Source organism: Lutra lutra, chromosome 15, assembly GCF_902655055.1.
Source record: "Lutra lutra chromosome 15, mLutLut1.2, whole genome shotgun sequence".
Lineage (NCBI taxonomy): Eukaryota > Metazoa > Chordata > Mammalia > Carnivora > Mustelidae > Lutra > Lutra lutra.
The window spans coordinates 54,708,475-54,724,403 of NC_062292.1; the positions used below are offsets into that span (position 1 = coordinate 54,708,475).

General features: G+C 38.7%; 1 protein-coding gene across 17 annotated transcripts in view; it reads right to left on the reverse strand.

Annotated features, from left to right (window-relative positions):
• Positions 1–2,863: 2,863 nt before the first annotated feature.
• Positions 2,864–15,929, reverse strand: part of ESRRG (estrogen related receptor gamma) — a 625,647-nt gene continuing 612,581 nt past the window's right edge. For all 17 annotated transcript variants that reach the window (XM_047704102.1, XM_047704099.1, XM_047704103.1 and 14 more), the window contains one exon: positions 2,864–4,543. In XM_047704102.1, the coding sequence (XP_047560058.1) occupies positions 4,299–4,543 (245 nt within the window). In that variant the 3' untranslated portion in view covers positions 2,864–4,298. The remainder of the gene's footprint in view (positions 4,544–15,929) is intronic.

The window sequence follows — 15,929 nt, forward strand, 5'->3', positions numbered from 1 at the left end:
GGAGGGTCCGGTGGAAGCGCAGCTTGACCCGGAGCAACAAGGGCCGTGACCTCTCCGAGCGCCCAGAGCAAGGGCAGGCCATCTGCTGTCAGCAGCGCTGCTTAACCCTCGTGGAGTCGAAGACAGCTCCCCCTCCTCACGCACACCGATCTAGGAGCGCCGCTGTTGATTTCCCATTCAGGAAATCTGGCCGGCAACTCCGCAAAGCCTGCGGCTCGCTGTCGAGCTCCGTGCAAGCCCATGATTTAATTGTGGATGGAGGGAAATAATAGGTATCTCTAGCAGGTTTTAATATGATCTTAAAATAGGGGGAAAGTTTTCTGTTATGACATTGACATCGAGGCGATGATTTTGAGTAATGCAGGATGATGTGGAGATGCTTTCAGATTAAATAAGAGCTATATAAAGGCTTGTCAGAATGAATTCTAATGTGCCACGAGACACTTTGCATACTCTTAAATATGCAAAACGTCTCTTGGCATCCTAGAATTCATTCTGACAAGCCTTTATATAGCTCTTATTTAAACTCCTACTTTATTTTTAGGGAACAGGTACACTCTTTGAATGGAAGCAACAAAGGGCAGTGTTTATTGATTTGGTTCTCTCGTGGGGGGAACAAAAAGAAACACGATACCAACGAGCAATCAAAAGTGGAAGCTTGTTTAATATTGCTCTACCATCATCCTGAAAGGCATAATAATTTGAGTTACACATCTGAACTGATTGGAGTTACAGAATCATATCTCCTTTTTGCATTTAACAATATATACAATATAAAATAAATACATTTACACAAATGGACATTTGCTGGAGCACACAGTATGGTACACATCACAAAAATATACAATTGATTGCTTTACAGATGTGAAGCCCATCTACAGCTATAGACATGGTTTTATTATTATTATTATTCTTTTTACTACTGGCTATAATGCAACTCCTGGATTATGATAAGCAGTTTAAATTTTTTGTCCTTTTACGATCTTTGCACATAAGACTGCCATAAAATGTTTTCCTAGGCAGGTAAACAGAGACGCTTAAATAATTAAAATACAATCACCAACACCCATTTTCTCTTCTATAAGAAAAATAGCAGTTTTAAATATTTCATATCTTTTATGTTATCATTTAAATGCAAAATAGTGGAATAAATACAACAATCTGATCTGATTGAAACACAAGTGTAACTACAGGTAGTCACACAATCCTATTGCTTTAAATAAGAACAAACCTAAAAGAAGCAAAATAAAAATTTAAATCATATGGCGAAAACATACACTTTTATAACTTTCCAAAACTTCACATTAAGTAAATGGTCTTGCTTGAAACTTGAAAAAACTTACCTCGAGCGAGGTTTAAGATGAGCATTTTGCCCTAAAGCCCGTGCAGTTTTTTTAGATCTACGTTTTAAGTCGTGTTTCCTATGTGTGAGATTCGTGTACTCGGTAACGCCGAGAGTCACTTAAACTGAAAACTAAAATTTGTACTAGATTCTTTTCTCACATCTCCATCTCGTGTTTTCAGTTGGTTGGCTCTGAGTTCTGAAGCCCAAGTACTTTAATGTGATACAGTGAAAACAACGGATATATTGTTATATATTTTTACTTATATATAGTGTGGTTGAATAGTAGCAACTTAAACCCTGCACAAACTTTCTGGAAAATAATCTTTTTAAATACTTACATATATAAATAATCTTATAGAATCAGCACCTTTTGTTCCCAGGAGTTGTATTTTCTGTTGTTATTGTTTTTTAAAGGGATGTGCCAATTTCTGAACTCCTATCACAGCTATAAATTTCAAGTTATTGACCATCTGATGAATTGCTAATGATGATTTATCTAGAATCACACTACAGCCACTTCTCTACTGAGAAACCACAATCTACGATATAGTCCCATATAGCTAATGATAGATACACAGTATTCCTAGCACGAGGCTGATGAAACATCAACCCAAGGTATTTTGTTTAAAGCACACAAAGTAGCAATAGTTTTGGAAACGTGTCCGCACCAAAAAGTTTTGCAACAACACAGAGCTAGTTAATAACAACATCTGAGAGATGGTTGAGTGAAAGCCATATATACAGCATTTAAAAATTAGACTTATCTATATTCTTGAAATATTCAAAGTTTTATTTCTAAGCTATACATTGGTATTCTATAATAAACCATTAGAGAAATTATTCCTTGTTTTGAAAATATTATTATGATTTTGATGTGTTTCTGTTCATAATGAGTACTTGTTTGGAGTTTCAATCTCTTAATTATTATTAGGAAGAACCTTATTACTGGTAAGGAATAGAATATACTACTGTAGTCTCCTGAGGAATTGTACATCCAATATTGTCTCTAATTCTACCCTGTGTCTAAAAGCACACACCACAAGAATCCAAACACCACAAGAAGAACAAGACAACAGTCTTTGAATGCAACATAAAATTCAGAAAAGCACAGCAAACATGAAACATTGAAAAGCTGAACTACATCTCTTTTGTTTGTTAGGATTACAATTTTAATTACATCTGTGTACATAGAATAAGACTGTTCACATAGTACAGGGAGCAGCTACTAACACTGGTCCATTGGTATAGCATTTGATGGAGGTTACTGTTTATTGGTTATTCAGCGACTGTAGATTTCGGGGGCATCTAATTGATTTCTTCATTAGATTACACCTCTTAACAGTCTGGAACCTGACTGACTTTCTTGCTGTGACAATACTGGTTGAAAAAGCACACATATTGGCTTAGCTCTTGGTAAAAACTGCAGCTTAATTTAAACAAACAGTCCTAAATGAATCAACTCATAAAGATTACGTTTTAGAATTTGGTCAGGCGTCTGCTGTCTTTGATGGTTTTGGGTTTTGTTTTTTGTTTTCCCCAAATTCTGGCATTTGCCTTATTGCCTCTTAAATGAATACTGGCTCACAGCTCCTTCCGAGACAAGGTCTGTAACTCTGCAAACAGGCAGTATCTCGTTCCTAACCACCACGGCAGCTAGAAATCCTATGGCAACTGGACCTCCCAGGTAGAGAGGTGCACTCCTGATCATTCTACGGATCTGTACTCCGTGTGCGGTGCTTTCTACACGTGACCACTGGAGTCACGGCAGGTGTAATCTAATCCTTTGTGTCAGTGAACATTTAGGGAAACTGGAGCTCGTGTAAGAAACTGATGCTTGGGACCAGACTGGCACACAACATAAATTGCATCCGTGATAATATGCACCTTCCCTTCAACTATTGCTTGAGTAAGTTAAATTCCCATATTAATAAATGGCTGAAAAGTGGTAAAGCTGGTACAAAAAAATCTCCATTTGTAAGAAGAAACAAAACATTTTTTAAAAATCTTCCTTCAGGATTCATTTGTCCTTCATTATTGTTCATAATTGTTCAAAGCCAGCACAAAATTGCAGTATTCTTATTTCTCTTTAGTATTGCATGAATGAATAAAGCTTAAACTATTCCCTGAAAAAGTTACATAGTAGCTAAACTAACAAATACCTGGAAGACTTGAAAAAACAATTAAGGAATCAAATGGCTGTAACTGATCTAGATGGAAAAGCAATGAGAAGAAGCAGCCGATGCCACGTTGCTTAAGTCGTCTAATTAGCGGCTGCTCCCGTGAAACCTAATACTGCACTCAGTCAATGTGTCCGTGTTGCACTGTACTTTTAGGTACGATGGTTCTCTCTCTTTGATTCCTTAGTCATTGGGGACGTTATGGTTCACAACAAGCTCACTGGTATCCATATTATGGATCTCCATCCTTTGGCAGGGCTGGCTTTTCTCTCTCTTCAGTTAGAGACCTCTTTTAAAAGTTCAGCAGCAGAAGGAAGGAAGGAAGGCAGGGAGAGAGGGAGGGACAAAGGGAGGGATGGAGGAAGGGAGTAGGACAATTCCCTTACAACTAAAGATATTTTCAATTTAGGAGAGAGGGGAAGGACGGGAAAAGAGAAGGAGGTGAGGAGGAGGGAGGCAGGACAGAAGGAAGGAAGGAAATAAAGGAGAAAGGGAACCGGTAATGAAGGAAACTGAGAAATGAGGGAGAGGACAAATAAGGGAGAGAGAAAAAAAAAAAAAATTAGGAGAGAAGGAAGGTGAGAAAAGGGCCAGAGAAACTCATCAGGAAGATGTGGAGGAATCTGAAAGCTGCTTCATAGTCTTGCTGCTAAATGATCAGTGCAGTCCGTTGATTTTTGATGTTGGTAACTAAACTCTATGTTTCTTCGACATCACTCTGGGGTTGATTTTCCCTTTTTCGGCGTGCAGGACAGGAAGGCCCAGGGAGCTTTTAGTCAGACCTTGGCCTCTAGCATTTCCAAAAAAAGTTTGTGCATGGGGACTTTGCCTTCCAGTTTGATGTTGTAGAAGTGCTGCACGGCCTTGGTGGAGGTCTGCCTCAGCAGCGGCAGCGTCATCAGCATCTTGCCCGCCCGGCGCGGGTCTTCCATGTGCTGGCCGGCCTCGTAATCCTGCAGCGCCTCGTGTAAGACGTCCTGAAGTTTCTGGACGGCCTCCCCATCTTCTATGTGCATGGAGTCTGGGCGACAAAGCAAAACACGGAATCAGGTCACTAATAACCAAAACCGATTTGGGGGAAGTTAACATACTATACTTGAACTTCCCGAGGCTCTAAGCTGTGATTTGCTCTGAACCATTTCCAAAATCTCTACTTTTTTCTAAATTTCCCTACAGGAGATGATTTCTAATATGGATTTAAAACACAGAAATTACTGCCAAAAAAATGCATTATTTTAAAGTGCAGGTTTTCTTTCCTCCTAAGATGGAGCGATCAGAGAAGAGTTGCTTTTAACAGATGGCAATCTTGGTTACTTTATTCATTATCTCATTCACATATTTTTTCACCCATTCAACAATTATCAAAGGTCATCTATTAAAAGTATTATTCTAAGTGCTATGGAGGAAAAACATTGTCTAAAATTATGATCTTGTCCTCAAAAGGCCTGTATTTCCCAAAAGGAGAAAAAAAAAAAAAAGGAAATGACCGAGGTTTTAAGAACTCAGTATAAATACACGGAATTTAACACTACATTCAGGTGTAAACTCCACAGAAATCACAACAAACTGCTTATCCTTTCAAGATTTTCAGTGTACTGGTAACAGTTCATTAAAGCATCCTTATATAGTCTGCTTCTACTGAAAAACAAATGAAGTCTTTAGATTAATGAGTTCTGAAATATCTTTCACATTTGTGAAGGTGAACTTTGCCCTTAAGTGACTCATTTAAAAATCTAATTCAATCAAGAAAGGAAAGGGTTAACAGGGTTGTCACAATTATTCTTTTGAGAAATGTGAGATGTGGGGGAAAAAAGAAAAGTTACTGCTCTAGCTCTAAAACAGACACTTAATTATATACAAGTTTGAATCATTTAGCACGTTTTATTGATTCTGATGACAGTTTATCTGTTAATTACACATAATGGAGTCTTTGGGGGGATTCCTCATGTTTAATAATTCTTGTTCTCTGAGAATGCAGAGCTCTAAGATATATGTAGTTAGCCTAATGTTTCATATAATTCAAATATCAGGTCACATGTACAAAAAGAGAAAGGAAATGTAATTAAAAATCAAGTGACTAAACATGATAAAAAAAATCACGGCGATGTAATTAAAAAGGCTAACAGCTATAATCAGGACCATATTTAAAAACTTGTTTGTGGGACGCCTGGGTGGCTCAGTTGGTTAAGCGGCTGCCTTCGGCTCAGGTCATGATCCCAGCGTCCTGGGATCGAGTCCCACATCGGGCTCCTTGCTCAGCGGGGAGCCTGCTTCTCCCTCTGCCTCTGCCTACCACTCTGTCTGCCTGTGCTCATGCTCGCTCCCTCTCTCTCTCTCTAACAAATAAATAAAGAAAATCTTTAAAAAAAAAAAACTTGTTTGTATTTTGTTGTTTTTTTCCTCTTACATTGTCATTTTGAAATCGTTTCACCACATCGTTAATAAACTGACCACTGTTTACGTGAGGGGTTAATGACACGTTTCTTGAAAAGAGAAATACAGTGGCTTGGGAGCTTTTACCACTCAAGACTCAACTCCTACTAGTTGAACCGAGAGGAGGAGTTCTTCCAGGTTGTTAAGGTTGATAGTGTCCCTGGTGTGGAACTCAGAACATTTCTCAACACACAAGCTAGCCTGTCCCTATGGATTGATCCTACCCAGGCTTCTCTCCACTCTGGCCCCTTTCAGCATGACAATCCCATCCACTCCCTATGTGTCTTCTCACAGCAACGAGCACGCATCATTTCCAAAGATGTCTATCAGCGGGCAATGTGAGTGAGGGAAAAACTGTCATGGAAATCACAATGTGCACTGAAAATTTTTTTTTTCCTATTTTTCTTCTGAAATGCTATCTTAAGGGAAAATGGTGGGTCTGGAGTCACACGAATGGTGAGCGTCCCAGGACACAAAAAACTGACTTTGCACATGAGGGAAGGGAGATAAGGTGGACTTACCCAATTTGACCTGGGACTCAAAGCACTCAAAGTGAAAATGGGAACAAATGGATGGGGAGAAGAGAATTGCATCTTTACAAACAATATTAAAACAAAATAACTATCTTCCCACCAGACGCCCCCACCAAAAGAAGCAAAATAAATATAATAAATAAACCACATATTAAGTACCTGTTTGGGGTGAGGCTTCTACTTCTTTGTGATAAGCACTTTCTGAACACTGTGTCCCCTCTCTTCTCCCAGCTGCTGTAAGTCACGTGGCACCGGGAGGGTCAGAGTTGGGCCTAACTCGGGTTTCTTTGTATCAAAATATGCTGCTAGAATGCATACCACTGCAAGTGGCATTTACCTTGCTTTCCCCCCAAAAAAGTTAAAATGATCTTCTGAGTCCATCTTATTCAAACTTCGATCATCATCAAGGATCTGCTCTACATTTCTGGGGCTTCTGGGTGACTCAGTGGGTTAAAGCCTTGCCTTCAGCTCAGATCATGATCTCAGGGTCCTGGGATCGAGCCCCGCATGGGGCTCTCTGCTCAGTGGGGAGCCTGCTTCCCCCTCTCTCTATGCCTGCCTCCCTACCTACCTGTGATCTCTCTTTCTCTATCAAATAAATACATACAAATAAAATCTTAAAAAAAAAAATCTCTACGTTCCTAAGGAAGACATTTCCAGATGTATGTAGAGCATTCTATTTCACAAGGGACAGAACTAATCCTTACAAATGTCTTCTTCAGATTTTTTCCAAATCTGTCTACAACTCCTGTCCTTTGGTCCTGGTTCTAAATACTGGAATGATACAGAATAAATGTCCCTCCTCTCTATGTGGATCTTTAAACGCTTGAAGTGAGCTGCTGAGCCACCTCAGCCCCAACTCCAAGCCTTGCCTTCCCCACTACTCTGGCCCGGCAGGAGATATATTATAGGATGTCACAGGAAATGAGGCGAGAACAAATAGCAGAGAGATACGCTCACAAACAGCAATTAAGACTTCAAACTATTCTTTAAAGGCTGTGATTTAGCTTGAGAGAGTTAAAAATGATTTAATCAAATTACTATGATAATTTAACTTCCCATTTACAGAAAAGATTCTAACTCATTTTAGCTTTACCCATTCTCGGATCTGCTAATACTTTAAATGCAAACTCACTAAATCTGAACTATTTAATTAGACCATGATTCAGCTGGCAGACTGCTGAAGAAAATATTAATCTCCATTAGGGATCCTAGTTCAAGTTCTGGCTCTATGGCTTTAATCGCTGTTTGGCTCTTTGGTCTATATGTATACATTTATGCTAGGCTCACTAGAACTGCATTAATTTATGTAATTATTTAGCTTTGATTGTTGGAGCTGGTTTCTTTTTAACTTTGTGTTTTAAAGGAAATGGTCCCAGTATTTGTGCTAATGAAAACCAGTGAAACTTAATCATGTGACTCATAGGCTTATGAACTAAGTAGACACAGTAAACCTATACATTAAAAACACTGGGTGAATGGTTAAAAACAAAGATGTTTGGGCCCAAGCCCAGACCTATCAATCAGAAAATTTTAGCTAGATCCTAGGTATCATCCATATTTTTAAAAATCTAGGTGCTTCTACGGTCAAGCCAGGGTTGTGAACTAAAAACCAGACTGCTATTCTAAAAGAATTCAGATTTCGGGGCACCTGGGTGGCTCAGTGGGTTAAAGCCTCTGCATTCGGCTCAGGTCATGATCCCAGGGTCCTGGGATCGAGCCCCACGTCCGGCTCTCTGCTCAACAGGGAACCTGCTTTCCCCTCTCTCTCTCTATCTGCCTCTCCACCTACTTGGGATCTCTGTCTGTCAAATAAATAAATAAAATCTTAAAAAAAAAAAAAAGAATTCAGATTTCAAAAGATAACCAGTGTTCACGGGAAGCATGTATTGTCACCCACATATTACATTTCAACACTTAATAATAAAATAGAACCCCTTCATTAAATTCCAATATTTTATTCTGTGAAGTGGGATCCTAAAGGAACATTGTCTAGTTAAGATCATTTACTTTGGGAAGAGAGCTAAATATCCTAATACCTACAGTTGCAGATTTGGTGAGATGCAGAATTTTTGTAGTTTACCTGAAAAAAAAAAATGCCCTTCTCCATGGTAAAAATTTTTAACTATTGTGGGCATGGATGGGCATAGCTGCTCCAGAACACCCAAATCATATTTGGGAACTGTCATTAGGACTTGCAGCTCCCTCTTGGCAATACTTTCTCAATGGTGCCAAATCTTATTTTGCGGGTGGAACTGAATATTAAAAATAGACAAAGCATATTCAGAGTCAAGTCTAGTATATAATATAAACCAATGCTCAGAGGAACCCAAGTGTTGATTTTTTTAGTGTTTGTAAATTGCCTACATGAACAGGGATAATAAGGGGTGAGCCGATGGGACTCATGGATCACTGAGGAAGGAAGTACAACATGATGGGAAATAGAGAGAAGTGAGCAAAAGTCTATTTTCTAAAAGATAATTCGATCTCAAAATTTCTATATGCAATATATAAGGAGTCTAACCAAGCGATTCTCTGGCTCCAATTGGCTGGGTACTGAGGAACGTCGGTTGACTGTGATGCAAACTAGCTCTTGATGGACATCAACCACTGACGCTAAATTTCAAAAAATGGTGCCAATCATAAACTTTCTTGGAAGATGGCAGTGGAGGTGGCAAGATATTTTAATCTTTCCAAATCTGCACATAAAAAAACCAGAACAACAAGATGGCCAAACTAAAAACCTACAGACAATACTCACAAACAAAACTAAGTGACAAGGTATCCCCAAGACACACACACACACACACACACATACACACACATACACACACACACAGAATCAGGATTGTGGGTGTCCCTAGCTCTGTCCACTGAGAAAGCCTAGGAAGGAGGGCAAGCTAGGAATTCAATCCTGAGCAATGAGCAACCTAGCACCAGCTTATCATTAGATTCCAGGCTTCGGCCAGGAAATATTTAAGGTAAGTATGGAACATCTTATACTACATAGAAAGGACACTATGTACAACTACTAATTATTCAGAAAGATTCCAGAAGCCAAACTAAAGAGACTCCCAAAGACCCCAAATGGAACTATTCTAGCTTCCTAAAGGATTATAACTGCAATTGATTGAAATCCACTAATAGGGATGCTTGGGTGGTTCTGTCGGTTAAGCATCTGACTCTTGATTTCAGCTCAGGTCATGATATCAGGGTTGAGACTGAGACCCGTATCAGGCTCTGCACTGGGCATGGAGCCTGCTTAAGATTCTCTCTCTCCCTCTCCACCTCCTCCTGTACCCTCCGCTTGAGCTCTTTCTCTCTAAGAAGAAAGAAAGAAAGAAGAGAGAAAGAAAGGAAAGAAAGAAACCCACCAGATATGTTTAAATACATTTGATTATAATGACATTTTAAAAAGATAGACATCAATTCTTTATTTTGAAAACTGGTGAATGAAAGGAAAGAATCAAGCTCCTATATAAACTCCATCATCAGTCATCAGTAAGAGATGAGAGAAAGCATTACTTTATGTAAGTATTCCAATGACTGAATGTAAAAAAGAGATGACAAAAATCACAGATCAGGGGCACCCGGGTGGCTCAGTGGGTTAAAGCCTCTCTGCCTTCGGCTCAGGTCATGATCTCAGGGTCCTGGGATCGAGCCCCACATCGGGCTCTCTGCTCAGCAGGGAGCCTGCTTCCTCCTCTCTCTCTGCCTGCCTCTCTGCCTGCTTGTAATCTCTGTCTGTCAAATAAATAAATAAAATCTTAAAAAAAAAATCACAGATCATCATTTTGCGACCCCCAGCGATGAATGGATTTAGGTAATGAGCGTCAACAGCTGCTCACAGAACACAGAGACAACCGGACACATGAGCCTCCCCATGAAGAGCAAACCACCTACAGGTGTCACAGGCATTGAACCGGGGTCTGATTAAGTCTCTGCATCCAGCTGTCAATTTGCATAAGATGCAAAGGGCAGAGAGACATGATGAACCGCTCTGAGAGTACGCAGTCTGTAACGTCCAGAGTGGTGGGAACTCTGCAGGTCAAATGCCCTGGCCTCTTCAACAGAGAAATTGTAAGAAAATGAAAGTGGAAGATCAACTTTTAGATTAAAGGAGAGTTAAAAACTCCATTAATGGGGGGGGGGAGGATGGGCAAGACTAAACTCTCATGTCTGAGGTACACATTTGGTGATAAAGCCGTAATAAAACATAAGGAAGGGATAAAAACCACAACAGGCTAGTGGTTACTCTGGGGGGCAAAGGAGGGTGGTGAGATTGGGACAAGACACACGGAGGGGTTTCTACAATATCTCACAAATTTTTATTTCCCATCTTTGCTCATATGGCCATTGTGGCAGACTGCAAAAATGGCTCTGAATGTTACTTCTCTGGCAAAGCACACTTCGCAAGTGTGAGTCAGGATCTGCTATGCGAGATTATCCTACATTATCCGGGAGGGTCTTCAATGAAGCCAACAGTATCTTTGAAAGAGAGGCAAAGGAAGAAGGCGGCAATACATGGTGCTATGCTGCTGCCTTGGAAGATGGAGGACATACTATAGCTCAAGCAATGCAAGGAACGTCACTCTAGAAGCTGGAAAAGGCAAGGACACATGTCCTCCCCTAGAGCCTCCAGAAGGACCGCTGCCCAGTCTATATCTAGTCTTCAGCCTTGTAAAAAATGCTTATGGACTTCTGACCTCCAGAATAAGTATATATTGTTTCAAGTCACCAAGTTGTGGCAATTGGTAAGAGCAGCCACAGAAAACTAATACACTCATTAAGTTATACTTTTGGGGTAGGTTTGTGTGGATCTTTCTTTCAAATATATGTTTTATTTCAAATTAAAATGGTGAGAGGCAGAGACAGAGAGAGAGGGGTAGTAAGACTTCCAATGGAATGGTCCCTTCTAGAAAGCACTGAATTAGGCAGAATTCTGAGCAAGGTGGTAGAAACACTTGGCAAAGTGCCAAGAAAGCTCTTCACATACCAACTAGGAGGTTGGATCAAAAGACTTCTTAGGTCTTTCCTAATGCAGAAAAGTTATACTTCTAATGTTGGAAACAGTGATAACAACTCTTATTATGTGCTTAACCATGGCGAGAACAGAATGATTTTACAGGTACCCACTGAGATACACTATCTTCTTCGTTCTAGCTCTGGCTATGAAGCCAGATCTCGAAGTTTATACCAGACCCCAAATTGTTCCCGTACTGTATTTATATTAGGTGTTGAACCACAGATCCATAGCCCATAGTGTCTTTCCTCCTGGGTTCCCTCTCATAAATCCCAAGTTATTGTTACCATTATTCTGTACCCTTGCATAATCAGAATTCCCTGCTAAGAAACTCTTTTATTTCTCTACAAGTACTCAAGGCTTCTCTCTCCCTCCAATATCTAACACTTATCCAGGAGCTTTCTAACTCCTTCTACTCGAAGTGATAAAGACAATTATACTCAATAAGTGAATGTTGAGGGGGAACCTAGGTGGCTCAGTAGGTTGAGCACCCAACTCTTGATTTTGGCTCAGGTCATGATTTCAGGGTCCTGAGATCAAGCCCCACCTCTACCCTGTCAGGTTCCCTGCTCAGCATGGAGTCTGCTTCCTCCTTCTCCTCAGTCTCTGCCCACCCCCCACTGCCGCTCATGGGTGCACACACACACTCTCTCTCTCTCAAATAAAAGAATAAATAAATCTTAAAAAAAAAAGTGAATGTTGATAGCAACTTGGGTGGTAAATATTTCAATCTTCCACAATATCATAAATGATCTGTACCATGCTAATGACCTTTTTATAAGGGATTAGTCATTATCTTACAATCTATAAATGGAAATATTGTTATATTATGTCATTCCCTAGAAGTAAACCAATTGCAGAGTATTTATGTGTTTATACCCAGCTGAAAGCAAAGACACTTGGGGCAAATATTTCTTACACTATGTCAAGGCATAGCGATCATTGAATGTGATGAGAAACATCTGACAACCTACCTTTACTTTTTACATAAAAATTTGAGATATCAGCACATTTACAAAATTCAAGGGTTACATTAAATAAAACCACCACCCATTTCAACTCAATTACAACGTCTTAAGCAAAATTAAAACAATCCAAACAGTGATGGCAGATTTGAGCAAAAACCAAAGAAAAGTAGACTAGGAGATGGAAAAACTATAATTTTGATTTCCCAGAGAGTATTAATTATGGTTTGGTCTGGGTAAAAGTTAAATATATAAATATCTACCTGCTGCAAAAGATCTGCCCATACTTATTTCTTATTAAATCCTACCAAGATAGTAAACATTTTGTCTCCAGATCTTTTTTTGCCATTTTTAAGAGTAGTTTTATACTACTGGAACTCCAAGGAGACAGCAAGATAAAGTGAGTGCAAAATTCTAAACTAAATTAAGAGTACTAATTTTGGTGGGCAGATGTAAAATTGCCAATCTACTTATTTGTGGAATAAAAACAGCTTACTGATAGTGAGGAAGAGAGGGTCCAACCCTCTGCCTCATAGTGGCCACACACCTTCATCAGCTTGCTTCAGTTACTGCAAAAATGCTATCGGCCATGTCCATCTCACAGGAAATAAAATGAGATTTCCCTAGCAAAAGCTAAAAAAAAAAAAGAAAAAGAAAAGAAACGTCTACAGAAAGATTCTTAAAAAAGGATAATCGCTTGATCAGTATCTAAAACTCTGTCTAGAATATCAAAATCAGCAAATTTAGTCAAAATTTCAATAAAATTGTGTTTGATGGCTCAAGAGATATTAAGGTACTAAAGAGGTTTTTCACTTTTATACTAATTATTCAGATCCATGAGGATGCTAATATTTCTATATTATAAATTTAGCATTAATACACACATAACCACATACAAAATGTACAACCAAACTCACTGCCCTCACTTAAAAGTCACTGACATAAAAATTTTAGGCCACTTAGTGATATGAGCCATTATATAATTGACCTGCCTCATGTTACAGATGAGAAAACAGTTATGTGATTAAAGCATACGTTCTTAAAGGAAGTGGAATTTGGAATTGGAAAGTAGGGGCAGATGTCTCTTTTTAGGTAAAATGCGTATCTGTACAGTACACAAACAGATACATAACATTTTCATGATATTAATATTTCATTGGGGGCTTATTAAGAAAAAAATATCTAAGAAGGCTACCCCGAGGGAGAGATAATGAAAAAAGACTGAAAAACATGAGGCCAAACTTACAGGACTAAAGATGGCCCTCATCCCAGTCTCCTACAGTAATCAGAAGCTTTCTCTCCCTTGAAATTATATCACGATTCTACACATCAAACGTTTGTTCTCAAGAACAAAATACTGTCAGGATGTGGTTCTAATTACCTACATTTGAAACTGATGAGCAAAATATTACTCGCAGCTTCCTACCAACAGACGCTATTATTCTACAAGCATGGTGTAGGAATAGAAGAGAAAAGTCAGCTTTAAGCTGTAGATGCCGTTTGGTCTTGAATGAGTTGGGCTCACAGGGCTCCAGGGTGGGGGCAGGGCTGGTGACACCACTTGGGAGGAGTGGCAGCTGTGAAGCTTGAGGGCCTTGTGAGCCAAAGAGAATGACCCGGACTAAAAGCAATTCTCACTCTTAAACTGCTTTAGTCTTCCATATATAAAAATGAGTCTACTTCCTTGGGGCCAGCAAAATAACTTCAAACAAAGTCTTAAGCCTAAGAATCAATAGGCCCAAACCGAGACAAGAGAATCCCATGAAATACTCTTACCTAAAACGCATGTAGTAATATTTCACTAAATTTTCCAATAAAGACATAAAATTCATTACAGAATCCTAAAACTCCCCAAATGGGAAGAATTCTAGAGAGGAGTCTAACTTCTTGGTGTTTGATGAGATAAAGGGGCCTAACAATTACAAAGTTAACATTGTGATGTAGATTTTCCTTTTTAAATTCAATGGCACAGAGACAGATCAGGGAGGCAACAATTGCCGAGGAGCTAGTTGGTGTGCAAACTTAAGAAAGTATATAGTTTAAGTGAGCCTGTGAGTTTCTTACCTTCAAAAATAATTGGGACAAAATACCAAATATTTGAATGTGAAAATGACAGTATTAGTTCAAAATATATTGGGTTTGTTGTTGTTGTTTTTCCCCCATATCCTTCAAGATAGGGAAAGTAGTTCCAGTGGTGTTCCTGCTGTTGTAAGTATTCCTGAGTTCACATATACCAGAAACAGAGGTACAAAAATATACGACAGCTATTACCGAGAAGACGATTCCCTGTTTCCTGAGCATAAGCATAATATTAATAATTATTGAATAAAGACAGATGTTTAAAACAAGCTGAAATTTAGATTAATGAGACATTGCTTCTTAACACCTACAGTCATACAGGGAATGCTAAGATATCTACAAAAATAACTCTAAAATAGATTTTTTTTTCCCCCACAAATTCTGAGATCTCTAAATACTGAAAGAAAAACCATGAGCTTTTTAGGGTATCTTTGAAAACATTTTTCATACTCATGTATTTTTGAGCAGTTTAAGAGTCTCTGGAACTAAGCAAGAATGAATCTATAACTTTATTGCTGTCATCCAAGTAATGGTCAAAAATGGAATAAAATAGCATCATACTGACAGTACGAGAAAAAAAAAAAAAAAGATTTTCTGAGTGGTCTATCCCCTGCTAACATGGTGGGGTTTGGGGTTGGAAGCATGAGAAAAGGGTCATATTTATACAGCACGAGAGAACTGGCACAGTTTAGACATCAATATAATCCTTAATCTTTTCTCCGTTATTATGGACTCTGATTCAGTTAAATTTTCTTGATTTTTGAAGAGCTAAAAAAAGTTGCAAGCACTTGCAGAGTAACTTTGTGACACGGAGAAATTTCCTGAAAGAAATTAAAGTTACTCAATACCAGTATAAGAGAAAAAAGAGGGCCAGTTAACTAGTTCTGGCTTTAAACCAGAAAAGCAAACTAACTAGTTCTTTAAAGACTTTCTAATCACCAGTCATTGCTCTAAAGTAGGTCACTTCCTCCTTCCAACAGCGGAGTCCGTGGGATTCAAATATTTACATATCAAAACACTAATGATTATACTTCTATACAACAGACAGAAATGCTGCTACTAATTAATTCGGGTACTCTAAATTACAATAGCCATAAAGTATATATCTAACACCTAAAATGATAAGATTTTAGCAATCTTGATCAAGTTTTAGCGCTGCTCAGCACTCACAATTAGTTAATACTTTTAAAAAGCATTATGTAATATAAAAGATATAAAACATGCTTGCTGGGTTTTAAATATAATTGGCCAAGTACATGTTTTCAATTAGAATCACTATACAACCACCAAACAGAAATTCTTCCCAAAACCACTGCTACAGAATTTTTCATCTGATGATGAGAGATGATATAATGTGAAGTCCTTGCAAACTAT